Source organism: Entelurus aequoreus, linkage group LG08, assembly GCF_033978785.1.
Source record: "Entelurus aequoreus isolate RoL-2023_Sb linkage group LG08, RoL_Eaeq_v1.1, whole genome shotgun sequence".
NCBI classification, from domain to species: Eukaryota; Metazoa; Chordata; class Actinopteri; order Syngnathiformes; family Syngnathidae; genus Entelurus; species Entelurus aequoreus.
The window spans coordinates 32,674,564-32,702,461 of record NC_084738.1 but is presented as its reverse complement, the minus strand read 5'-3'; the positions used below and the strand labels follow the sequence as shown (position 1 = coordinate 32,702,461).

General features: G+C 38.7%; 2 protein-coding genes across 4 annotated transcripts in view; one reads left to right on the top strand and one right to left on the bottom strand.

Moving 5' to 3' along the window:
• Positions 1–354: 354 nt before the first annotated feature.
• trim65 (tripartite motif containing 65) lies at positions 355–21,819 on the bottom strand. 3 transcript variants are annotated; one of them, XM_062056283.1, is made up of 8 exons: positions 21,736–21,819; positions 16,437–16,849; positions 15,903–15,998; positions 12,489–12,719; positions 12,027–12,195; positions 11,867–11,956; positions 5,058–5,281; positions 355–2,269 (listed from the first exon to the last, which is right to left on the bottom strand). In XM_062056283.1, the coding sequence occupies exons 2-8, from the start codon at positions 16,845–16,847 to the stop codon at positions 1,961–1,963; spliced, it is 1,530 nt and encodes a 509-aa protein (XP_061912267.1). In that variant the 5' UTR covers positions 16,848–16,849; positions 21,736–21,819; the 3' UTR covers positions 355–1,960. The 3 variants fall into 3 exon arrangements, with proteins under 3 accessions (XP_061912267.1, XP_061912268.1, XP_061912266.1); XM_062056284.1 differs by having other exon boundaries at positions 21,712–21,791; XM_062056282.1 differs by having other exon boundaries at positions 21,431–21,790.
• Positions 21,820–23,596: 1,777 nt separating this feature from the next.
• The window catches only part of mrpl38 (mitochondrial ribosomal protein L38), a 9,827-nt gene continuing 5,525 nt past the window's right edge, over positions 23,597–27,898 (top strand). The window contains exons 1-3 of the mRNA XM_062056291.1: positions 23,597–23,736; positions 26,399–26,587; positions 26,669–26,800. Coding sequence (XP_061912275.1) covers positions 23,652–23,736; positions 26,399–26,587; positions 26,669–26,800 — 406 coding nt within the window. The 5' untranslated portion in view covers positions 23,597–23,651. The remainder of the gene's footprint in view (positions 23,737–26,398; positions 26,588–26,668; positions 26,801–27,898) is intronic.

Here is a 27,898-nt window from a genome sequence, read left to right as displayed (position 1 = left end):
GTATATATATATATATATATATATATATATATATATATATATATATATATATATATATATATATATATATATATATATATATATATATATATATATATATATATATATATATATATTACTACTTTTTGCACAACTTGCTGTTATCTAACAAGAAGCTAAACGGCAAATTTCACTGCAGGTGTGTGACCCATGATGAGTCGATTCATAAATGTCCAATGAGGATTGGTATTTAAAGTAATGCTGCCAAACAATTACACATTTAAACCAGATTAATCACAGTTTTTGCATTTTGATTAATTGCAGTAATATACTTGCGTTCATAACTTTAAAAAAACACCCCAATATTTTGACACAAATGCAATTTTATTGTCAGAATGTCATACAGGAACATTTTTTTAGAATGTTTTACATGAATGTATGTCATTTATTTGCTCAACCTTTGGTAGTGGTGTTATTCAAAGTACAGTCTGGCTTTATTTTGAAGTGAAATTTGCCAAAAAGCACACCTGTCTGAGTCACCTCATACTGTGCATCCGGAAAGTATTCACTGCGCTTCACATTTTCTTCACTTATATAGAAGGAAAGGTGCCTTTACAAATGATGTCCAACTACTCAATTTACCACAAGTGGACTCCAATTAAGCTGTAGGGACATCTCATGGAGGATCAGTTGAAACAAGATGCACCTGAGTTCACTTTTGAGCTTAGTGGCAAAGGCGGTGAATACTTATGTACATGTGATTTATTTTTAATTTAAATATATTTGCTAAAAAAAATTTAAAAACTTTTTTTCACATTGTCATTATTGCATATTGTGTGTAGAATTTTGAGGACAAAAATTAATTAATTCCATTTTGGAATAAGGCTGTAACGTAACAAAAGGTGGAAAAAGTGAATTGCTGTGAATACTTTCCAGATATAACAACTCTCAGGTAATCATCCACAGTAAATGTAAAGGAGCATGTACAGTCAAAATAAATTGCACGATTAATCTTTGTTCATACATGATTAATGCAATAATTTTTTGCAGATTAATCGTGTGAGTTACCGCCAGGGGCGCCGCTAGGGATTTTGGGCCCCATGAAAAGAATCTTTACACGGCCCCCTGTATTATAATTTCATCATCATTAGGGGCCTCTCTGGACCCCCCTCCATCATGGGCCCCTAGAATCCGTCTCCTTTACCCCCCCTTTTTGGCGCCCCTGGTTACCGCGTTAACTTTGACACATTTTGACGCCAAGAGACTGAGACAACGCCTAACAATTGATCAATGGTATCTTGCCAGCTGAGCGGCTTCAAACAGAAGTTTGTCAGAGGCAAGTGGCGGCTGAGTTTAGAATGTCATAAACAAGTTACAACTGAAAGAGAGAAAATATATTGATACATTCACACATCTGTTGTAAATTTATTTATCCCAATATCTCGAAGTTTTTTGCGAGTATTGTATGTAAAATCCCAAAAGCTTAACATGACCAACAGCTGAACAGGACAATTACAATAATGACCTAAAGATTGTTGAGTGACATTTGTCTCAAACAGGAGATTCAAGTCTAAAAAAAGGGTACGATCAGTAAACGTGACACAACGCCTTCCCTTGGTTTGCTTTAAGGTTCCATCTCCACATTAAAGAGAATAACAGTAGATTTTACAAAATGCTTTTAAGAAAAGGAAGTCTTGAAAGAGCATGTATTGTAACAGATAATACAAGTAGAGATGTACACCGACACTTCGGGCTGAAGTAGTGCAGGAATCCTAACACTACTTTTGTAACATGGCCGTTTGTTAGCGGGATCAATTCACACTCACTTCCTTTAATCGACAGACGATCAGTCCAAAGTGTCATCTGCCTTTTGTTTGGATAGACCCAACTTCAGGTCCTCCACCACCATGACTGGAATAATCTGTTTGAAAACAAGCAGATTAAAGAAGAAGGCAAAAAAAGTTGCGGCGACTTCAGAATCTCATGTGGAGCACAGAGTGATGCTGACGCCTTCGCCTATCCAGCAGGCGGGGAAGAGCTCCTGGGTGAAAGTGCAGTGGAAGGCGTGCAGCCTGACGTGTCCGTCGCCGTAGAAGGTGAGCGTCCCCGCCTCGCAGTCCAGCAGCATGCCGACGCGGCTGTGCTTAGACCGTCCGGCCAGGGTCTCCTTGCGACCATTGTGCCATGCGCTGAGTTTTTCCTCGTCCAGCTGCAGGCTCCAGGACAGATCGTTCATACCCAGCATGCACCTCTTGCCCTTCTCCTTCCTGGGGATGGTGATGTAGGTGACCTGCGGACGACGGGAGAGGGATGTCATGAAGTCATTTCAGCCACCTTCAAACCCACAACCTATGAGGCCGATCCACCCAATTGTCTACCCGTTCTTTTCAGAGGCGGTATAGTACAGAATATGATTTATTAGTATCGCGGTACTATACTAATACCAGTATACCGTACAACCCTAGTATACACATATATATATATATATACAGTACAGGCCAAAAGTTTGGACACACCTTCTCATTCACAACACAACTAATGGTCCCAACCCCATTGATAAAGCAAGACATTTCACTAATCAACCCTGATGAGGCACACCTGGGAAGTGAAAACCATTTCAGGTGACTACCTCTTGAAGCTCATCGAGAGAATGCCAAGAGTGTGCAAAGCAGTAATCAGAGCAAAGGGTGGCTATTTTGGAGAAACTAGAATATAAAACATGTTTTCAGTTATTTCACCTTTTTATGTTAAGTACATAACTCCACACGTGTTCATTCATAGTTTTGATGCCTTCAGTGACAATCTACAATGTAAATGAAAACACATTGAACGAGAAGGTGTGTCCAAACATTTGGCCTGTATATATACACACACATACTGTATATATATACACACATATATACACGTTAGGTCAGGAAAAGACACAAGAGGCTATATATATGTATACACAAATATATACACAGAACAGGCCTGAAGAGCAGAGTGTGTAGACTGGGGGCAAGGGTGAAGTGTCCTGCCCAAGGACTTGGATGTCGGGGAGCGGACCTGCAACCCTCAGGTTTCTCGCACGGCCGCTCTACCCACTACGCCACATGTAATGGAAGTGATAATTATTAGCTTAGAGAAGCAGCTCGGTTGTCGTATTTTAAGCTTCATAACACGCCACACATTTTCAATGGGAGACAGGTCTGGACTACAGGCAGGCCAGTCTAGTACCCGCACTCTTTTACTACGAAGCCATGCTGCTGTAACACGTGCAGAATGTGGCTTGGCATTATCTTGCTGAAATAAGCAGGGGCGTCCATGAAGATGTTGCTTGGTAGGCAACATATGTTGCTCCAAAACCTGTATGTACCTTTCAGCATTAATGGCACCTTCACAGATGTGTGAGTTACCCATGCCTTGGGCACTAATACACCCCCATACCATCAAATTGTTTCCAAAAAAAATTTGAAATGTGGACTCGTCAGACCACAGAACACTTTTGCTGCATTTCTGGGTGTTGTTGATAAATGGCTTTCGCTTTGCATAGTACAGTTTTAACTTGCACTTAAAGATGTAGCGACAAAGTTTAGTTACTGACAGTGGTTTTCTGAAGTGTTCCTGAGCCCATGTGGTGATGTCGGTTTTTGATGCAGTAGCGCCTGAGGGATCGAAGGTCACGGGCATTCAATGTTGGGTTCCGGCCTTGCCGCTTACATGCAGTGATTTTCTCCAGATTTTCTGAACCTTTTGATGATATTACGGACCGTGGATGGTGAAATCCCTAAATTCCTTGCTGTAGCTCGTTGAGAAATGTTGTTCTTAAACTGTTCGACAATTTGCTCACGCATTTGTTCACAAAGTGGTGACCCTCGCCCCATCCTTGTTTGTGAATGACTGAGCATTTCATGGAAGCTGCTTTTATACCCTATCATGGCACCCACCTGTTCCCAATTAGCCTGTGGGATGTTCCAAATAAGTGTTTGATGAGCATTCCTCAACTTTCTCAGTCTTTTTTGCCACTTGTGCCAGCTCTTTTGAAACATGTTGCAGGCATCAAATTCCAAATTATTCCAAATTACAAATTCAAATATTTGCAAAAAATAACAAAGTTTACCAGTTCAAACGTTAAGTATCTTGTCTTTGCAGTGTACTCAATTGAATACAGGTTGAAAAGGATTTGCAAATCATTGTATTCTGTTTTTATTTACGATTTACACATTGTGCCAACTTCACTGGTTTTGGGTTTTGTACATATCACATACTTTTTCCACAAATATTGGCCGATACTGATCAGTGGCCGAACGATTGGCACATCCCTAATGAAGACAGTGTCTTCATTGAAGAAGGCAAATACACGGATCGTAGAATACAGGTGCTCCGAAAAAAGTTTTAGAGAGCTAAGTTGATGCATATCTAATAAAAAAACAATGGGAATGTCAATATTTGACAAGTCAACTTCACTGTAAGAATTGTTGCTGAGATGAACAAAAACACACAATAATTTCTTAGCTTTCTGTTTGCCAAATCTTCAAGTTGGAAAAGCAGATTCACAAAAGTATTGAAACAAATTATGCGGTTTAATTTCTAAATATTGACGGTTTTGATATTTTGTTTTCATACCTGTTTTGTCATGACAGTCGACACTTTGCCGTCACTCTGCCCGTCACCCAGTGGCTGGCTGTAATTAATTAGCGACGCGATCGCATTAATTTAGTGACTTTTCTTTTGTCTTTATTATATTGCGCATAATAATGTAATATGGAACGAGCATGCTATGTTTTTGACTAAGATGATTTTGTCTTTCCACTCTCGCTTATTCATTTGCGCAGACCGAATGTTTGTTAATGCTGGCCGGCGAGGTGGTTGATGCGGTCATGGAGGTCTGTACCAATACAGACAGGCCTCTGGCATGGGCGGAAGCCACTTTACGGGACTAAAAGAAGAGCCGCTTGCTCTAATGTCGCCACAGAATGTTAAAAAAAAGGCTTGATTTTATATGCAGCGAAGCATATACTATACTAAAAATTGTGATTGTGATTAACATGTGTATGTTAGCATGCTAAATATTTCAAGTATGTAAAGGCAATACGTACCCCCAGGTAAGCCCACGGTTTGGACACCTCCATCTCCCAGTAGTGTTGGCCATGTCGGAAGCCTTGGATGCACAGCACCTGCCAGGCATGATCAAAGCGGGACTCGTGGTCGAAGACAGTGGAAGTGGAAGTGCTTGAAGTCAAGTGCTCTGCCTTTCGGTTCTCTTGGGACAAAAGCAGGTTGCCATTGGCTGTGTGGGGGTCAAAGGTCAACGAGCATCTGTCTGTAACGAGGAAGACAGGCCACAAATGTTGTGATATCAATAACAGTATGGTACCGAAAGTTTTGCAGCTAAACATAAGTCAAGACAGAGGTAATGATCATCGGCCTTGATGCAGTCAGTGCCAATGTATTGAAACGAGGACTGTCAAATAATTAAAATATTTTATCACGATAAATCACATTTTGTTCATAATTAACTTACAATTAATCGCGATTAATCACATATATATTTTTGTATCATCAGTAAGTGTACAATAGACAGATCATTTTCCAACCATCCTTCCATTTTGTACCGCTTGTCCCTCTCGGGGCTGGAGCCTATCCCAGCTGCATTCGGGGTACACATATTAATAACACAAAATGTGGATTATTACCATTATTGTTTCATTGTCAAAGATGTTTGGTAATGTCATCTGTGATATTTCTACCAGAATAAATGCTTCCGATAGTCTATATGTTGCATGTTGTACAAATTAATTGTATGACAATGTCTTAACCTTCTCTATTTATTAATAAAGTGTAACATTCAGCCTGCTAAACATTCTGTAATTGAGGACTATCAACCAGAACATGTTATAAAAGAATATACAAAATATTTCAGATGGTTAGAAAATCCCAGATTAAAAATATCACAGATTACTTTACAAAACATCTTCAAAAATAAATGCATGATCAAGACATTTTTCATTTTGGTTAGTGTAGTTAGACAAGTAGTGCTAGCCTTTCTCACTGGCACTCATCGAGGGCGGACACTCCCCTTTCCTCTCCCTTATCTCTTCTGCTTGCTTCTTTGTCTTGTCTTGTTTTGTTTTAACTTTCTTGTTGCCTCTTTTTGCACTGCTCTCCAAATCTAAACATTGGAACTAATTAACTGGCCTCTCAACAAAATTGACAAGATATTGGGTTTGGGGGAACCTGCTTGTCTTGATGGAGCGGTTGTTGCTGGACACATGATGGACTTTTGGGAGAAGAAAGAGTGCCACGTGCCTGGCGACCCTTTCAGTCGAGGACGTGAAGATATCCACCTACTAGGAATTATGACAACAGGACATCTGCTGATTGGAGTAAGTGTTGCTCTGGTTTGTCGACAAATTGGAAGTTTCTGGCAGTCTTCAAAGTACCCCAAAGCTGCCACAAATGATTGGAGGGTGCGGGCAGAACTGTGGACACTTTGTGATTTGGATCTTCTGCCCTGCAGGATGAATTTGAGGACCACTAATAGACAATTTACAGTGAAAATCTAATTTTATTTTCACTTGCATACAAAACCATTCTGGGTATCACTCCATCTTATCTGTCTTGTCTTTTAACAAAGAAACAAGGAAGTCACAATCTTCGTTCAATGAATGTTCTGCAATTTGTCGTCCCCAAAGTAAGAACTGAACTGGGCAAGAAAGCATTTAGGTTTTCAGCAGCGAAGGCTTGGAATAACCTACAATCGAATATTAAACTTCAAACCCTTGTTACGTTGAATGAGTTTAAAGCTTCTGTGAAAGGACTGCAGTCTACCTTGTCTGTATGCACATGTGTTATGTGAGCAAGTTTTAATGTCGTAAATGTGATGTTTTATGTATTTGTTTACTGTTTTTAATGTAACCTTGCTGCTGCCCTCTTGGCCAGGTCTCCCTTGGAAAAGAGATCTTTGATCTCAATGGGATTTTACCTGGTTAAATAAAGGCTAATAATAATAATAACAAACATTCTAATTTGGATTGTTTCCCTGGCTTCGTGAAGGACAGTGCGGCGAAGACACAACAAACTCCCTTCTTGTCTCATGGACACACACCTGTTGTTGTTGACTCTGGACTGACTGGCGGCTGCAAGAACACCAAGCCCGTGGAACAGAGACATGCTGCAGGTTTACACACACACATGCATCCACGAAAAATATATGCCATACACACATGCCCCCTCCAACGCCCTCGACGCGAATCCCTTAAGGGTGATGGACGGCTGGGAAGCGCTTGAAGAGCTGCAGCCTGCCATTGTAGCCCCCACTCCCTCCCCTCTGTTGCAAGTCTCGATTTGTATGTTGTAATATGTATATGTGCTTTGCTATGGAGTTTTTTTCCCACTCCAGACTGGGCACCCTTAGGAGCCCAGTGTAGATTGTAATTTTTTCCACTCATCGATGACCTTTTTCCCATCTTTTACGGAGCGCCTTGTGCCATCAGTGTTCCTGTTCTGTAACCATGTACACTGTTTGTTTATCTAATCTTGAACGGGTTTGTGCTGAAAATGTTACGGCTCAGACTCCTGCCAACGCCTCTCATCCGTCCGTGCGCTCCAGTGAGCGCACCTCGGGACACGCCCACGGGCGCGCACATCCAGGAGCGCGGCGTGCGCGTCTACGCCCCGCGGCAGCCGGCAGCTGAAATCGATCGGCAGCAATCAGCACACCTGCCCGTAATGAAGGACCTGCCTTCATAAGCTTGCACAACCTGCCAGGCGGCGCCGGAGTATGGTCTTCCGTACCTCTGTAAGCATCCCGTGTCTGGCTTCCATCCCGCGATCCCCTGCGACTTCCGTGTTTCCGTTGTGTCTGATATTCCTGTTGTCTTCCCGCAGCGCTTCCCGTGTTCCCCTGTGATCCCCTGTTGTTCCCCTTGCCCCCCCGGACTGCCTTTTGGATTCTCGACCTCCCGCTTGGACACGTTCTTCTCTGACGCTTCTCTCTCGCCCGGATCACCTGCCTGCCCTCTGGACTTCCTCGTATCTCATTCAACACTTTGGTAATACACACTTCAGTTAAATTACACACATAGTATTACTTCACACACTCTTGTATTTTGGTCACACACTCCATTCTATAGTTTAGTTGTATTGTTATTATTATTATTATTATATATATATATATTTATTATATATATAATAAATTAGTGAACATTACTGCCCTCTGGTGTCTGTTTGCCGTCACCTCCCCTTTAGTCCAAACACAACAGAAAACAGAGTTTTGTTGTACTTGTGCAATGACAAAGACCATGCCATACGATTTTGAAGCTAGAAGTGTTATTTGTTTAAGAAGAGGTGTTTTGACACTTTCTGATGGCAATAAAAATATGACAATAAAAAGGTGCTTCTCGACTTTGTGCATACCGTCTTTCCTTTCTACTGAGCTTTTATCCCATCTTACCCCACAGTTACAGAAACAATGTATATTTTATGTTATCAATGCACTAAGATGTAATCTAAACACGGAAGTGAAGCTCCATCTCGCTGAATGTAAACGTTCCAGCAGGCATTTGCTGCAGTGATGTCGGGAGAACTGTTTGCCATGGCTTTTGTCCTGGGCTTTCCATAATGTACCCTTTTCTATGTCTATTTCTGCTGGTTATTTTTTTCTGCGTGTGGCTTTGCTCAACATTAACTGAACGCATATACATTTTCTCACGCTACAGAATGAAACGAGTCTGACAGAACGCATGCATGTTAATCGCACGTTAAAAAAATTGACTCTGTTAAAATAAATTACAGTTAATACGTTACAACCACGTTAACTTTGAGAGCCCTAATTGGAACACTTGGGTCCGCTGACCACCATTATGATTTGTAGCAGCAAAAACCTGAGTTATTTTAAGCTTTGCCTTGCAAACAGTGCTGTGTTACACCAATATCAGAGGAATATTATCCAGGGACATAAATACATGTTTTGATCTCTAAAGGGGAACTGCACTTTTTTTTTTTTTTTTTGCCTATCATTCACAATCATGACAAACAAGAAGACAGTTATTTTTCTTTTTTTGCATTGTAACATGTAAAAATCGGCTCGTTCTAGGTGGCTAGCAATGCAGCAACTGGGAGAAATTAATTCTACCTCTAAATCACTTTAAAAAAGTATTCAAAAACCGCCAACAATACTTCATTTATGTTCCGTAACCTGTATGATAACCAAACTGTAGCGACAATGTTATTGTAAGAGCAAACACTGAGGAACTATTTTTCTATTGTAACACATCGGCATGCTAGGGTATTAGCCGCGGAAGCTAAGCTATAAGTCAGCTTCTAGGTCAGCACGAAACGCGTTTGAGTCTGTAATGCACACCACAATGTCATATAACACTAATCTGTACTGACTAAAAAACATGAACAATCATATTACAATATCTAAAGTATTAGCCTGCATTTCATGTATTGTTTGTACACAGCTCGCCAGACAGCATATACTGTCTGTCATAATACATGCATGACGTGCTGCATGTATTATGATCAATATGAAGTGTGATTCACTCGATGGACAGTTGTCTCTTTGGTCCAGCTGGCCGGGGACGTTTTTTCTGGTTTATTTGGGGTAAGCATGCCATTTATGTCGAAATAACTTGTCTCCAAATTTGCATTTCGAGTCGCTTTCACTTCAGTCTATCGGCTTCCGTCTGCTCCAACGCTTCACCCTCTTTTTCGTGCTTGCATCTAGAACCAGCAGTTCATACTCCGTTCATTCAGGTTCAAAACTATAAGGTTGTGAATCGTCATTTGTCCAAAAAATAGTCGTCTTTGTTGTTTGTTACCAGGCCTGCCATGATTAGAACACACACAAGCGTTTTGTATCCGAAGTAGAAACGCACAATGTCTGACGTGCGCTGCTATGGAACAGGAAATCAATGCAAGGAAAAAGCCAGTCCAGCGTTGATTAAAATGATCAAAATATGGTATATATTGAAAATATTACACACTGTTATGAACGTGTCTGTTACTACATTATATATAGACTAGCAGTGTGTATACAAAACGTTGGAGGGTTTTACAGTTGTCTAGAGGGTTTTGAATGCTACAAAGGTGACTCCCATTAGTCGCATCTTTCAGGCGTTTTTTTTTATCATATATAAAATCCTAATTTCAAAAAAAGACGTGTTCTTGTTTCTCATAACGATTGTGAACGATAGGCAAAATAAAAATAAAAAAGTGCAGTTCCCCTTTAAAACTTGACTATTGTAATGCCTTAGCCAACCCAAACTCCAGCTTGTTTCAAAATGATACCTCATTGGAACCAATAAGAAAGAGCACATTTTTATGAATTTATTATGGGTCTACTGAAAATGTGACCAAATCTGCTGGGTCAAAAGTATAGATACAGCAATGTTAATATTTGGGTACATGTCTCTTGGCAAGTTTCACTGCAATAAGGCGCTTTTGGTAGCCATCCACAAGCTTCTGGCAAGCTTCTGGTTGAATTTTTGACCACTCTTGACAAAATTGGTGCAGTTCAGCTAAATTTGTTAGATTTCAGACATGGACTTGTTTCTTCAGCATTGTCCACATGTTCTCAATGGGGTTTAAGTCAGGACTTTGGGAAGGCCATTCTAAAACCTTAATTCTAGCCTGATTTAGCCATTTATTTACCACTTTTGACGTGTGTTTGGGGTCATTGTCCTGTTGGAACACCCAACTGCGCCCAAGACCCAACCTCCGGTCTGATGATTTTAGGTTGTCCTGAAGAATTTGGAAGTAATCCTCCTTTTTCATTGTCCGATTGACTCTCTGTAAAGCAACAGTTCCATTGGCAGCAAAACAGGCCCAGTCCATAATACTACCACCACCATGCTTGTGGTGTTCCTGGGATTAAGGGCCTCACTGTTTCTCTTCCAAACATATTGCTGGGTTTTGTGGCCAAACAGCTCAATTTTTGTTTCATCTGACCACAGAACTTTCCTCCAGAAGGTCTAATCTTTGTCCATGTGATCAGCAGCAAACTTTAGACAAGCCTTAAGGTGCCGCTTCTGGAGCAAGGGCTTCCTTCTTGCATGGTAGCCTTTCAGTCCATGGCGATGCAAAACAAATTTTGACTGTGGACAGACATCTGTGTTCCAGCAGCTTCCAATTCATTGCAGACCTGCTTTTTGGTGGTTCTCAGTTGACTCTTGATCATCCTGACCAATTTTCTCTCAGCAGCAGGTGATAGCTTGCGTTTTCTTCCTGATCGTGGCATTGACAAAACTGTGCCATGCATTTTATACAAACAATTGTCTGCACAGTTGCTCTTGGGATCTTAAGCTGCTTTGAAAGGGCTCCAAGTGACTTTCCTGACTTGTTCAAGTCAATGATTAATTTTTTCAGATCTGTGCTGAGTTCCTTTGACTTTCCCATTGTCGCGTTTGTAACCGAGTCTAATGCTGCATCACATAAGCCCTATTTAAATGGGCTCAAAGAAGTCAACAGGTGTAGTCAATCATAATCACTCACATGAAGTTAAGAAACCATGCCATGAAGCAAATTTGATTTGATTGTAACTTTTCTACATCACCAATTGATAATGTATGTTGCTGTATGTATACTTTTGACCCAGCAGATTTGGTCACATTTTCAGTAGACCCATAATAAACTCATAAAAGAACCAAACTTCATGAATGTTTTTTGTGACAAACAAGTATGTGCTCCAATCACTCTATCACAAAAAAATAAGAGTTGTAGAAATTATTGGAAACTCAAGACAGCCATGACATTATGTCCTTCGCAAGTGTATGTAAACTTTTGACCACGACTGTATATTCGGTTGTAACCTGAGATCTTGCAAGTTGCCATTCCTCAGTTTAGCCCCGACTCTCTGGAACAACCTGCCGGAAGTGATCAAGCAAAAATGTTAAGAACCTACGAGCACTGAGGCCCTCCTTTCCACCAGGACGGCATGCAGCAGCTGGACTGGGACCCACAGCAAGAATAGGCCTCTTCTCCTGAGGAGAACCTGGTAGAGAGAGGTGTAAGAAGACCCAGCAAAGACCGAAGGGAGAAAGAGGGCAGTTGTGTGTGCTTACCGTCTTTGTCGTGACCCACAGCAGTGCAGACAGCTCTATCAAGGTCCTCAATCACCAGCTTGGAGACTCGAGTCAGGACTTCCATGATGCCACTTATTCGATCCTGCAGGATGGGCGTTATGTCTGTGGAGGTTTTCTTGAGGCAAGGAACTTCTATGAGCGTTGATTCCTAAATGAACATACAAAAATGAAAAATACAGTGTAATTGTTTGTGTTTTTTCGGGTTTGAAAGCAATTACTTTAACACACTGCATATAACCCTGGGATAATTTTGCCAAAATGTTACGTTACTGTAAAGCAGTGGCTCTCAGTCATGCCACCAGAGGGGGACATTGCTTTTCACGACCATTCCAGCATTGAAATAATTAAGAATCTTATGTATTTATTTATCCGTGGAAACCACTGTTTACTGGCACTAACAGTCTGAATACAACAACTTGATATTCAACATACAGTCCAAACCTTGATAAGTTCAATATCAGAGCGGTTGTGGATATACACTATGTGGGCCTGACCCGCTCTCAGCTTCTGAGCGCTTTCCTCCAGTTCAGAGAGCCTCGCCTGTGCCTCAGAGATGGACGCCTCTTTTTGCTTCTCGATGAAGAGCTCGATGGCCTCCTGTCGGTCAACCAGGACTTTTAGCAAAGTAGAAAACTTGGCCGTTACCCGACTGGATGTCTGCTGAAATGTCTCCTGGTTAGAGCAAAAATAACCACAATGCTATATTAGGTACTATGTTATTGTAGGATATGTTTAATTACTTTATTTTTAACATTTTATTTATCAATTTTTACAGTAGCAACATACTGTTACAATTCCCTTTTTGTATATGGTAACAAAATACCCCCTTACTATCCCCTGGCTTTCTCTAATAAAAAAGACAGGTTTCAATGTAATGTATTATAGTCTATTATGGATTAATTAATCCATTGAAAGAAAAGGTATTCACAAATTTTGTGAAAGGGTTTCAGGTCTCAAAGATTTCTGTTGTGCTGAGAATAGGCTGTATCTGAGCTTCTCCAATGGCAAGAAAGACTGTTCTTCCTTTTGCCATTGCATAAACAATGGGGTCTCGTCTAATTTCCAGGGAATTTGATTAAAATCTATTGGTTTTGCAATGCAGTGGCGTTATACCAAAAAATGCAATCCTGAGTTCAGTGCAAACATTTTTCCAGCAATACTGGATTAAATTAGATTCAACTTTATTGTCATTGTGGTTTAGCATCTAATCAGAAATGCAAGAGAAGCAAGTGCAAGATACATATGCAATAAATTAAAATACCAATTTACAGTGAATTACCTTATAGAGTAAGTGAACAGGTGGGAATAATTATACATGAGTTACTTAAGGGGTATAAACAGATGTATTTTTAGTAAACAGGTGCTTTAGGAACAAATATACAGGTGTGCAACATAAGTATGTACCAGAACATGTATAATGTGTTCTATATTGGTTTACAGACGTTATGCAGTATTGACAGTATATATAGTCGTGGTCAAAAGTTTGCATACACTTATGAAGGACATAATGTCATGGCTGTCTTGAGTTTCCAATAATTTCTTCAACTCTTATTTTTTGTGATAGAGTGATTGGAGCACATACAGGTACTTGTTCGTCACAAAAAACATTCATGAAGTTTGGTTCTTTTATGAATTTATTATGGGTCTACTGAAAATGGGACCAAATCTGCTGGGTCAAAAGTATATATACAGCAACATACATTATCAATTTTGGTGATGTAGAAAAGTTACAATCAAATCAAATTAATTTCATGGCATGGCCTCTTAACTTCATGTACCGTAAGTGATTATGATTGACGACACCTGTTGACTTCTCTGAGCCCATTTCTTTTTGTTACGTCTTGAGCACAGTACTGCTTCTAAAATGCCCAAAAGATGTGGTACATGACTTCAGCTTGTTTAAAAACAGCAAAACACAGGTAGGAGCATGACAACATGAATGTGCAGTAAGTATCTCCGTGGTGATGCACCGTATCGTACACGCAAAATCCTCATTTAAATAAGGCGGTCTGCACCACTTTACAATTGCACGCACAGTCTTAGTGGATGACACGCGACATGTCCACTATTAGTACACGCTATTTTATAGTTTGCAAACGCTGTTTAGCGGGAGGTATTTAGATCCTAGTAAATTAGGCCATGTGTCATGCAACTGCAACTGCAAGAAGTTTTTCGGAGATGTAATAATGAATTGACTAATCAAACAAGAGTCAAAAGTCTTTCGTATCCTTTTTGATATGCTAGCATGTTTATTTTTTTTACAAACAGTTACAGAAATACAGTACAATACGAACGTTATCCCCCCCTTTAGGAACAATATAAAAATAAATCAGTCTAATAAATTCAAGCAAATATTGATACAAAGCCACACACAACTGTATTTCCGAATTGCAAACAAAAGGCTCATTAATCAACCACAATTCAACCACTTCTTAATCAGGGCCAAACTGAGGTCACACTTTTTCCTACTCAGTCCTCTTTTGTTCACTAGAAACACCAGAGGACAACGTGCCAAAAAGTATATTCTGGCGCTCCTTCACTTCAGCAAGAAGCACCTCCTACTCCTTGTCTGTGAATTCCTTCATTTTCCCCGTCTTGCTAATTATCTTTGTGTTTTCTGATTGTGCAGAGTGTGGGATCTCAGGCGCATGGCTAATTTAAATATATTTTAAGTATTTAAATAGGAGTGTAGACAGGGAGTGGTAAGTTACACTCCAACATGTGCGCTAAATTCCCTGTTGATTGGGCTGTAAAAAAGAAATGCGTTTGGATAGATGCGTCCGCACACTTTAAAAATAAAATACATATTTGAAAAGAAAATATCTACCTGCCGCTGACCCCTAAAATTAAAATTAAAAAAGAGTTGTAAAAAATAGTGCTGATCTACCAACCACCCTGAGATTGCTCATTGCTACTACATATTTGCTCGTACGCAATATGTTTCATTTCTGGAGCTTCACAGTTGCCGTAGAGGGAATTCTTACAAGTATTTTGACATGTCTCTGGTCATTCTGACAATGTGTTATTAAAAATACAGTATTTACAAAGTTAATGCTATATTTCAGGACAAACCTCACCCTTCACTTTTAGTCTTATTTTGACAAGCAGCATCCTTTGCAATGGACATGGTATATTTCTTTTATTGGTTACACATTTCTGAAATAGCCATATTGTGCAAAATACAAGTGTCCACTGGCTTTTGGGAGGTTCAAATGTCAAAGAAAGAATCTGCCAAAGTGTTTACAGCAGTGGTCCCCAACCACCGGGCCGCGGCCCGCTACCGGTCCGTGGACCGATTGGTACCGGGCCGCACAAGAAATAAAAAAAATAAAAAAATGTTTTTATTTTTTATATTAAATCAACATAAAAAACACAATATATACATTATATATCAATATAGATCAATACAGTCTGCAGGGATACAGTCCGTAAGCACACATGATTGTATTTCTTTATGACAAAAAAAAAAAAAAATTGCTGCAAAAATGTTTTCCTTACGAGTTTTGAAATGAACTCAGGGGCCGGTATGGTGTCATTCCCAGGCCGCATGTTAAATATCCCTCCACTATTTAAAAGTATATTTAATATTGTGGTTGCAGTTTGCAGTAAGGGGTGTTTTGTGTATTTTGTCTCCCTTATGTAGCTCAACTAACTAAAATATGAACAGGTTTTGGCACGATCCCCAACTGCATACTACAACTACATTAATAAGTTATGTTACCTTAATACCTCGAGTTCAGAGGTATTGATTAACCAAAGTTTTCTTCTTATTTTATGTTATCGTGTTTTTATATGCAGGTTCCATTCATCCTTCTAAAAAATAGGAATTTTCATTTAATGTCATTTGACAATTACCTTAGCTTTGTCCATATTTTCAGTCAGGTTGTTAATACTTTCCTCCGTTTCTTCAATGAGTTTTGCCATCTCTTCATTCTTCTTTTCCAGTAACAGCTGCCCAGAAAACCCATTGACAAAGTAAGACACTTGAATATTTACAATTATCCCTTTATATAGTGTGAGACTCACACTGTATAAAGGGAAAATTACATGCACTGCAAGTACACTCTGACAAAGCTTAGCTGATATTTAGCAGGATTTATTTTTAGTTAATATATCATGACATGATAGCAATGCCCAGATACCATGCAGTTGTTGGAGTTGTGAGCAGTATGTGACATTTCAATAGGACACTTACAAGACACTATACAAATAAAGGTAGTGATATATTTTAACAGTTTTATTTTCCTTTCCATTACTTCTCATGACACAGTATTGCACACATCAGTTATTTATTTCTTCCCATTGTAAAATATTATTATTATGATTAATGTGTCACGACTCTTCAAGCATTTACATGATTTTTAAAATAGCAAGTAAAAAAAATCGTACCTTTTGTCTCTTGCTTTCTACCTCCAACAGAACCTTGTGATGGCTCTCACACTGCGAGATGGCGCACTCGCAGCACACTGAAATTTTGTCCCGTGTGCAGTAGTAAACAAGTGGCTTTTTATGGCGATCACAGGGCACGGATTCAACATCTTCACTCCCACCATCACCGTATGATGTCCTGGTGCTGTTTACAGCTTCAGCGATACTTGACAAGGCCACATTACACTTAAGAATAGGTCTGATGTCAAACTTATGATTGCAGGTGGGGCAGCAAGGTCCAATGTTAGACGTTGTGTCCCAATAAGCTGTGATGCACTTTTGACAGAACGTGTGCCCACAGTTAATTGCAACAGGAACTTGAAAGCAATCCAAGCATATGGGACAGGTAAGGTCTGAACTCTGACACTCCATCTCTGAAAAGAGAAAACAATTGTTTATAGAATATACAAGAACAATCATAAGGTATGTTGAGATGTCAGAAAGCAGTGGTTCTTAACCTTCTTTCACTCTGTGGAATATTTTTTCAGCCAAGTACCCCATTACCAGAGAAGCTATATGCTTTTATTTATTATAACATAAATAAATAAAAACTTAAAAGTAAAAATACATATAAAATAATGCTGTCAACCATTACGTATTTTAATCAGATTAATCATAGGGTTGCTGTGGATTACTTTCGATGATTCACAATTAAATATCATCAATTTTAAACTTTTAACTTCAATTGTAAACAAATAATCATTGTATTTCTGAATGAAAAACTATGTGCACTGAAAACAATGATCCCCTTTAAAGGGCCCTCTTTGAACTTCATAGGTGGGTTGCCACGCTTTGAGCAGTTTAAAACATATTCAAGTTGTCAACACAGCAATGATTTATATGCATATGGCACATAAACGTGGATGCATATGAAAAAGTGCAATAAATGTATCTGTACAGTAATCTATTTATATCTGCACCTTATCGCTCTTTTATCCTGCCCTATAACGAGCTAATGCAACGAAATTTTGTTCTTATCTGTACTATAAAGTTCAAATTTGAATGACAATAAAAAGGAAGTGTAAGTCTAAGTCTAATGTCAAGTTGGGCAAAACCATTCTGGCCCAGGGACATTCCGTGTTTAGGATAGTATTGCTTTTAATTTGTGACCGACACTTGGAATATTTCACAATTTACAATTAGAATAACAATTGCTGCTATCTATTAAATAATTTTTTATTGCATATATATATATATATATATATATATATATATATATATATATATATATATATATATATATATATATATATATATATATCAAGTACCCCATGGAGTGCCTTCAAGTACCCCCAGGGGTATTAATACTAGGAGTGGGCAGGATGTCGCTAGTAGTATTGATACCAAGGGCAATAGCAGCATTCTAAAATAAGTACTTGTCATTCTCTACTATTTAATTTAAAAAGTATTTGTGTTTTTGTGTTGTTGTTAATACTATTATATTCATAAACACACCGGAGGCTTTTGGACTCAAATTTTGGACTCAAAAGTCAACAGATCAACAGAGCCAATGGTCGTTTTTACACTATTTACTTTATTTAGGTTTTATTTCCATCCATCCATCCATTTTCTACCGCTTGTCCCTTTTGGGGTCGCGGGGGGTGCTGGAGCCTATCTCAGCTGCATTCGTTGTGTTTTATAAAATGAAATATAATAATAATTGCATCGCTTATACCAGGGGTCACCAACGCGGTGCCCGCGGGCACCAGGTCGCCCGTAAGGACCAGATGAGTCGCCCGCGGGCCTGTTCTAAAAATAAATAAATAAATATTTAAAAAATAAATAAAAAATTTAATCTACATAGAAAAAACACAAGATACACTTTCAATCAGTGCATCAACCCAAACAACCTCCCCCATGCACACTCATCCACACCCACTCACACAAAAGGGGTTATTTCTTTCTGCTACCAATATTCTGGTTCCCACAACATAGACAACACATCTGCAAGGGACACAGTCCCTGAAGCACACATGATTGTATAGGCTGCTGGTCCACTAACATTTTCATTAATTACTATTTTTTATGTAATTATTTTTATATTGTTTTACTTTCTTTTTTATCCAAGAAAATGTTTTTTATTTATTTATCTTATTTTATTTTATTTTTTAAAAAAGGGCCTTATCTTCAACAGACCAGGTTGTCAATGAAATTAGATTTGTTTAAAGGGTTTTTTAAACCAGGCCCAGTCCAGATAATGTCCAAGTCGGACTCAGCAACACACACCTTCATTCATGTACACAGAAAAAAATTAGGGAACACAACAGATTGCATATAATTTATAAACAAAATTACATTTTCAAAATAAGCATTTATGTACAGTCCAGATTATGTCCAGGTCACTCAAATTAGGGAACACAACAACAGATATCATATAATCTATAAACATAATTATACTTTCAAAATAAGCCTTTAAGGACTTCTCATCTTTTTTTTAATGTTTTTTGGCATCATTATCGTTTTCAACCATGTAACTTTCTAAAGTTAGAAAATACTGAATAAATGTTTTAAAGAAAGTAATACTAAGTGAATATCTGTTTTTGGCCTTAAAAATAAACCTTTTACCGAGTACTATAATTAAATTGACTAAATCATGATTGTCAATGAACTCTCCTAAAATGACAGAAACCACATTAAGCTTCATAAACAAACCAATCCTTAAACACATTTTTTCAACTTCCACCCAAAACAAAGACACAATATAACAATACCAAAACAAATGCAGGGTGGATTCAGGCTCCTGACAACAAAATCGGCAATCATCTGACTCTGTCATATTCCATAATTTTAACATTTTCCCTGTGGGTAAGAAGTTATAAATAATTTTAATTTGAAAATAACGATTTTGCACATCGATAGTGGTTTTATAGATTAGTTTGAATATGGCATCCCACGGCAACGGGCAGTCAAAAAAGTCCTCCCATTTTCCATTTGTGTTGTATGAGGCAGCCTTCAAAGATTTCTTTATTAAATAAAAATTATATATTTTTCTATTTATTTTAGTTCCAGTTTGCCAACTACAATTTCTTATTAGAGGTTTACAAACTAATAATTTAGTAGTTCCATAATTAATTATTTGTTTCCATCTTTTCCCAATTACTCCAGTTAGTTGATAAAATGAAAAGCTTGAGCAAGCATCACCATACATAGCTCTAAATTCATCATACTTCATAATTTTACCATTCTCATTGATAATATCATTGACAAAAATGATTCCTCTTTCAAACATATTTTTCCAAAAGAAAGGCTTTCCATCTATTACAATATTAGAGTTCATCCATATTAACTGCTGCAAAATATCGTCTCTTTTTTCTGGCACATAAAATTGAAAACACCACTATGAGTGGATTGTTTCCTTTATGAACCCCGCCATGTTTCCCAGCAGACTCTCTGGGAGGGGATCACTTGTAAAAAAGGATACAATTTCTTTTGATACAGTACATGTTTTTTGTCCAACAGGACATTTGTGTACCACTCAATGTTTAAATAAAATCTTTGGAACAATTGATGCTTTTAAAGACAGACACATAGCTTCAAGGTTGAGAAGTTTCAGGCCCCCATATTCATACTCTTTGTACAAAACCTTTCTTTTAATCTTTTCTGGTTTGCCGTTCCAGACAAAATCGAAGACCCTCCGCTCATAAATCTTAAAAAAGTTTTGTGATGGAGCTGGTAATGACAAAAACAAATAAATAAATTGAGGAATAATTAACGAGTTGGCAATAGACATTTTACCATACAAGGTTAGGGATTTCCCTTTCCATAACTGCATAATTTTGTCCAGCTTTCTTAGTCGATTATCATAATTTACTGAGCCTAGATCTTCCAGATTTTCTGGGACAACAACACCAAGTATGTTAACTGGTCCATCTGTCCACAAAACAGGCCCTTTGCATTCCATTCGAAAGGACGTTCCCTTTAGATTTCCGATCCTTAACATTTTACATTTATCATAATTAAGCTTAAGGCCAGATTGCTGTGAAAATATGTCCAAAAGATTAAGAAGGTTCCGCAAACAATGAGGAAATATCTTATCTTTGTGAATCAGCCTTTTCTGACATGAACTTCATCAAGAACAAACACAGAACACGCCTCACTGATGCACATCTGCAACTCACTCAGAGTTGCAGTGTCAAGTTACACACCAGAGTACAACACACTAGTTAACAGCATGCAATGCCAGGCTTCCCACTAACTGACAAAGAAACAGATAACAGATTTGGTGTCCAGTTCAAAGTGTGACATGATTTAAAAATTTGAGAGTTTACTTTTGTATTTTACATGAGTTATTATTTGTACAAACGTGGTGCAAAGTAATTCATGATTTGTTAAAAAATGTTAGTGGCTAGCTAGTTAAAATGGGATATTGTGATTTCACAAGACTGTCTTAGAAGTGATCATTTGAAAATGTTCAATTTAAAAAATGTGCACTTAGAGAAAATATAAAAATAAAGTGTTGCATATTGATATTTATCTGTTTCTATATATATTTATTGTGAGGAATCATTAAGATGATCAGTGTTTCCACAAAGATAAATATCATTCATTATTAATAATAACAGAGTTAAAGGTAAATTGAGCAAATTGGCTACTTCTGGCAATTTATTTAAGTGTGTATCTAACTGGTAGCCCTTCGCATTAATCAGTACCCAAGAAGTAGCCCTTGGTTTCAAAAAGGTTGGTGACCCCTGGCTTATACTGTCACATTATTTTATTTATGTATGTATTTATTGGTACGTTGTCTGATTTAAAACCAAACAAAACATTTGTCCTGTGTTTTATTTTGATTAAAAACCGTGAGAAAAATCTTGGAAGAATTTCAAGTCAAAAGTATCGACAATAATTGTCGATACTTTGTGCTGTATTTACCTAGTATCGGATCGATATCAAATGTTGAACCCATTTGAGAACCAGTGTTATAGACAGATAGTAAACACATTACAATATTACATTACCTTTACTTTATGTTGTAGGAACTGGCTATATCACTTCGAAGCCCTTGGTGGTAACAACGTGGAGCAAAATACGAGATTCCACTGAATAAACTGTGTGACGGTACAACAAAGCAGGTAGCAGTTCATGCTGAGGCACTAAGCTAGCCCACATCAACGTATCCAAGTGGAATGGCCAGCTAATGTTTACGTTAGCCGGGGCTTTTTGTAACAAAAACAATCATACTTAAACACACCAAAACCTATCATATATTCACATTTTGTTCGGCCTGAATTCAACATACACAAGCAATATGAATCATTACGACCTCTCAGGAAAATTCAGGAAGAGAGCATCAGAACAGACAGACGAGCTGCGTCAGATGACTATTCTTCGATGACGACACAATGCCACATTCAATGGAATCAAAAAATTGTACATCTAAGACTTCACTATAGAAGCCCTAATATTTATCACATCCTTCGAATAATAAGGAATATAATACGCAATATATATTTGTATTTATATATAATAACGACAAGAACTAAATGCATTACCTGTACCTACCTATATATTTTTTATTATTATCATTATTGCATATGTATTCTTACTTTTACTGATTGCCGACTAAGGTAAGGTTAGAGAGAGTTTTCCATCCATCCATCCATTTTCAACCGCTTGTCCCTTTTGGGGTCGCGGGGGGTGAAGGTTAATTTGTGTCTTTATTATGAAAGGTTTTTTTGACACAAAATTTATTTTTCAGATTTTTCTGCACTGAATTTTGCAGATAGTTTCATTGCAGATGCAGTTAAGTTTTTTTTAATATTTATTTATTTATTCATTTGATAGGCAAATCATAATACAGGTACTGAGAAAACGGACACCCCCCCCCATAAAAAATAAAAAATTACAAAAAAAAAATAAAAGTTAAATAATAACACCCCCTCCCACCCACCTCGTCCTAAATTTATGTCACAGTGGGTAGCTTCCTCTTCACCACAAGCAGATAGAGAACCACAATAACTGACTAGTAGGGGGGAAAAAAGGTAACAACAAAAATGAAAATCACAAACAATAACAATAACAAAAGAGGAGTTGAGGTAAGTGAAAAGGTTCATTGTCAACATGGAGAAACTGCGATATGGAGAAACTGCGATATACAACGGACAATCCACTCAAAGAAAATGGAAAGACTCCTGGAGCCCTGTGATGAAATATCCATCCATCCATCCATCCATTTTCTACCGCTTGTCCCTTTTGGGGTCGCGGGGTGTCGCTTGAGCCTCTTGACTGCAAAAGTCAATAGACTGGTTTGGTCAAATGGTTAAAGTATGACTTATTGTTATTATTATTATCTATTTTAATTTTTTTGTTATTACTATTTTAATTTATTTTCATTTTGGATTTTCTCTAGTTCATGTAAGCGTCTCTCAATGTGTGTGGGAGTGTGGGGGTGGAGGGGGGGTTGTTTTGTCTGGTTGTATTTGCTTTGTTTTGTGTGTTTTGTTTTTGTTATATGTTTTGGCTGGTGTTATTTTTGGAAAATAATTAATAAATTTAAAAAAACAAAACAAAAAAAACAGTGAGTGTCACATTCATCCTATAGTGTCTTTAATTTAGCTATGTAACTAATTATGTTGTAGACCATTTAATGGAATAAAAATGGGTGCGTCTAAAAATTCCGTTTGTACAATTTAAAAAATTCAGTGTAAAAAAAAAAACAGTGTATAAAAATTAAGTGTGGGAAAAAAATTCAGTCCAGAAATATTCAGAGAATCCATCCATCCATCCATTTTCCTACCGCTTGTCCCGTTCAGGGTGGCAGAGCAGAAATGCTCGTTGCTTCAAAACTCAAGACCCCTCCTCGGCTGGTTCTGATGCAGCGCCGATTGCTTCAAGTGAGTCTTGAGTTTTGAAACGACACATATTTCTGCACTGAATTTTAAATCACTGTAGATTTTAAAACGTGATTTTTAAACACACACATTTTTCTCCGAATTTTCATTCGCATACATCGTCCGCATAATTTAATGTACAAAAATCAGTTCAAACGCAAAAAAAAAAAAATCAGTTAAATAAATTCAGTGTATGAAACAGTTTTTATTATAAAGACCTCCATAGTGTTCGGCACATTCAGAACGTACTAAATGTCAAAAACGATTACGTATTTCTTCGTGAAATAAACGAGTGTAGGTCAACTACATTTGAACACCTCGGCCACCGTAGCCTTCTGCTGCATCCAAGATGGCGCTGCGCACGGCGTACACAAGTGTCATACGGAGTGGGCTTGATTTAGGGGTCAACAACACTCGGACTTTTGCCACAACAGGTATATTAATGTCATTTCAGCACATCCGATTTGTCAACAAGAACTGTTAGTAGTTGCGGTGCTTCATCTTCAGTCCCTGTAGTTTTGGGGACTCAAATGCAGCTAGGAGAGCTCGTTTTGTGTTTTCATCAAATAAACATCAGGCGAAAACACCCGCGAAGTATAATCATGGCATTACTTTCTCTTAGGTAGTTGATACAGCGAAATGTATTAGATCCAGTGATGCCTATTGGATTTGATAAGTACTGCATTATTCATAATATTAAGCTGAGATAGGCTCCTGCACCCCCCGCGACCCCGGAAGGGACAAGCGGTAGAAAATGGATGTAAATAAGTGGAAAGACACAAGAGCACATTATGATATAGAACAGGGGTGTCAAACTAATTTTAGATCGGGGGCCACATGGAGAAAAATCTACTCCCAAGTGGGCCGGACTGGTAAAATCACGGCACGATAACTTAAAAATAAAGACAACTTCAGATTGTTTTCTTTGTTTAAAAATAGAACAAGCACATTCTGAAAATAGAATAGTATAGAATGCCTTTTATTGTCACTATTATAGCTCGGTTGGTAGAGCGGCCGTGCCAGCAACTTGAGGGTTGCAGGTTCGATCCCCGCTTCCGCCATCCTAGTCACTGCCGTTGTGTCCTTGAGCAAGACACTTTACCCACCTGCTCCCAGTGCCACCCACACTGGTTTAAATGTAACTTAGATATTGGGTTTCACAATGTAAAGCGCTTTGAGTCACTTGAGAAAAAGCGCTATACAAATGTAATTCACTTCACTTCACTTCACTATTCACAGGTACAATGAGATTAAAAGCGACTCCGGTATCAGTGCGACCGTCTACAAACATGCAAAACATAGGAAGGAAAGAAAAATAAAAATAGTGCAAAAGGAGGTTAGGTGCACAGTCCAGTCCTGAGAACGAATGTTCTGAATGTGTTGTTTAAATATTATACTATATACATATATACAGAAGCATTCAGACTGTGGGTGGAAAGTAAAAATTGCACTCAGAGAACTGCTAAACTATAAAATCAGTGCCTATGAGAGTTCACCGTGGTTACGGCTTTAGGGAAAAAACTGTTCTTGAGTCTGTTTGTCTTAGACCTGATGACCCTGTAGCGCCTTCCTGAGGGCAGCAGGTCAAACAGGTCAAAGCCAGGGTGGGAGCTGTCCTTGATAATGTTTGTAGCTCTGCTGAGGCAGCAGGAGGTGTAAATGTCTATCAGGGAGGGGAGAGGGCTGTCGATGATCCGCTGTGCTGCCTTTACCACTCTCTGGAGCCTCTCCCTGTCTGCAATGGTGCAGCTGCCGTACCATGCTGTGATGCAGTTTGTCAGCAGGCTCTCAATGGATGAGCGGTAGAAGGTCAGCAGCAGGTTGGAGTCCAGGTTGTACTTCTTGAGGACTCTCAGGAAGTGCAGCCGCTGCTGAGCCTTCTTAGTGATGGCATTAGTGTTATCTGTGTTTCCTGAAGTCGACGACAATCTCTTTGGTTTTCTTGGTGTTCAGAGCAAGGTTGTTCTCTGAGCACCAGTCTGCCAACTTCCGGACCTCCTCTCCGTAGGCTGCCTCGTCCCCCTTTTGAGATGAGTCCGACCACCGTAGTGTCGTCCGCGAACTTCACTATGAGGTTGTTGTTGTGGGTCGGATTGTGGTCGTAGGTGTAGAGGCAGTACAGAAGAAAATGTACAAATCATAATGTTGTTGGGTTTTTCTTACACTTACGTGTTGCGGTTGATAGTATTCTATCTTTATTTGTCGCTATTTATACCTTCTGAATACATTATGTGATAATGTTCATCAGTCTTAACATTGGTGTTAATTTTCAATCTATCAAGATAAAAAAATTATATCAAAATCAAATTACAGGATATTATTTATGTAGTTTGCTCATTTTCCTCGACTGGTGCACTAACGTGGTTTATTTTATTTTTTACATATGTAGCATAAAGATACAAATAATTGCTATTGTGACATCTAGTGGACACATTTAGAACAGCAGTTTCTTTCTTTCAAAAATGTCGTCTAAATTTTATACTTAGCAAACTCATCCCGCGGGCCCATTTGTTCTGTTGTGTTTATGTTATGTTACGGTGCGGATGTTCTCCCGAAATGTGTTTGTCATTCTTGTTTGGTGTGGGTTCACAGTGTGGCGCATATTTGTAACAGTCTTAAAGTTGTTTATACGACCGCCCTCAGTGTGACCTGTATGACTGTTGATCAAGTATGTCTTGCAGTCACTTTCGTGTGTATGCAGAAGCCGCATACAACATGTGACTGGGCCGGCACGCTGTTTGTATGGTGAAAAAGCGGCTGTGTCGACAGGTTGTAGAGGACGCTAAAGGCAGTGCCATCACGACACGCCTTTAATATTGTTGTCCGGGTGAAAATCGGGAGAAATTCGCGAGAATGGTTGCTCCGGGAGATTTTCGGGAGGGGCACTGAAATTCGTGAGTCTCCCGGAAAAATCGGGAGGGTTGGCAAGTATGTGCGGGCCGGTTAAACCTGTTCTCGGCCCGCGGGCCGTACGTTTGACACCTCTGAAATAGAATATCACTTGGAATTGCCTTGTGGAAAATATCACACTGTATGTGAAGGTACTCTCAACACGTCCTAAATGTACTAATAACAGCCTGTGCTTCTGCATAACAGCATTCCTGTGTCGGAGGACTCCTCCTTTGGGTCCGATGCCAAATGATGACATTGACGTGACAAACATTGACACAGTCGAGAAATATCGCAGCTACAACCGCTACTTCAGACATTCTGTAGAGGTGAAGGGAAAACCCGTCTGGTGGAAGACCTACCAAGGGTATTTGGAGAAGGACGATCCTGAACATGGTGAGAAATAGTGGATGATGGGGCTATAGGTATCCAAGCCTTCTTCGTAACAATCTCTCTCTATGTCTTTGTGTTTTGCAGGTGCTGAGCGAGTGGACATTGGACTGCCTCGTTACGGCTCTTCGAGAAGCAAAGTGGTGAGGGAGAGGAAACAAGTAATGAAGGAGAACAAGAAGAATGTGGACCTGGAGAGGGCTTGTCGTTTGCGCACACGTAAGCTCATTAGCAAAAGTAATGACACCTCAGATGTCACCATCGCAAAAAACATTAAACAGCACAGACAATATTTTAAGTAACTCTGATGTGAATCAAAGCTGTTATTCCTTTCGAGACCACAAACGATCTGAGACCAAATCAGATGCGCCTCTGCTGGTTGCAGCCCAGTAGTGCAGTTCGTTTTGCATCAGTTCCTTTAAAATACAATCAAACAATTTCATGTAATAGTCAAAACTAGGGTTGTGCTTTATAGACGATATATGATGTAAATTATATACATTTGGCTGACGATAGAGCTTTAAATATTATTGTTATATTGTGAAAATGTATGTTGATGACACATTTTTGCTGCGTCCTGCAAATTTGACAGCAACAAGCAAACGACCGCGTCCTCAAATGTGGCATTCTTGCTAGCGGCTAATGTCTCTCAACAGTACAAAGCCACTTCTAAGTCATCAATTTTCGCCTCCATGGCGAAAATACTATATATTTCTTACAAGTACCATTATTCATGGAGGACGAAGACTAGCTAAACCTGCTTCAGTACACACTGTAGTAGTGTATGCTAACCGCTAAATAGTGCTCTTAAATGTAAGCAAAGGTAGGCGGGTCTATACAAATTCCGACAGTAACGATGCCAAGTATTTTATCAGTATATAGTCAGATAGTGGTTGGATGGATATTTTTTCATTATCCAAAACTCTTTTGTCGATTTTGTTATTGTTAACAAACTCAGGAAATAGGTCTCTGGAAACAGGAGGGATTTTAAGGGCAAAAACCAAAAGTTTCAAATCAGAGCTGATAGTAGGGAATTATTTGAGTACCGTATGTATTTGATATTGTCACACTACCATCTTGTGTTTTAGTCTGAATATTAATTGTGATCAAAAGGGAAATAATTAAATAACATTGAACATTTCAGTATAAGCATTGGTATGATCAATACTGCCCCTGTAACTACTTGGTATTGGATCCATACCAAAATGTGATTGTTATATTTAACACAAAGGTCGATAGAACCATGTTACAATAGAAAGTAAACGGCTATAAACAGTAAATTAACAAGTAAATAGTTTTGACAAACTAATACAACCG

Coding starts and splice junctions, on each gene's coding strand:
- trim65 (XM_062056283.1), bottom strand. CDS start 16,847: ATGGAGTGTCAGAGTTCAGACCTTACCTGTCCCATATGCTTGGATTGC. Junction 12,720..15,902: donor AAAATATGGACAAAGCTAAG/GTAATTGTCAAA, acceptor TGCTCTAACCAG/GAGACATTTCAGCAGACATC. Junction 12,196..12,488: donor CTGATATTGAACTTATCAAG/GTTTGGACTGTA, acceptor ATGTTCATTTAG/GAATCAACGCTCATAGAAGT.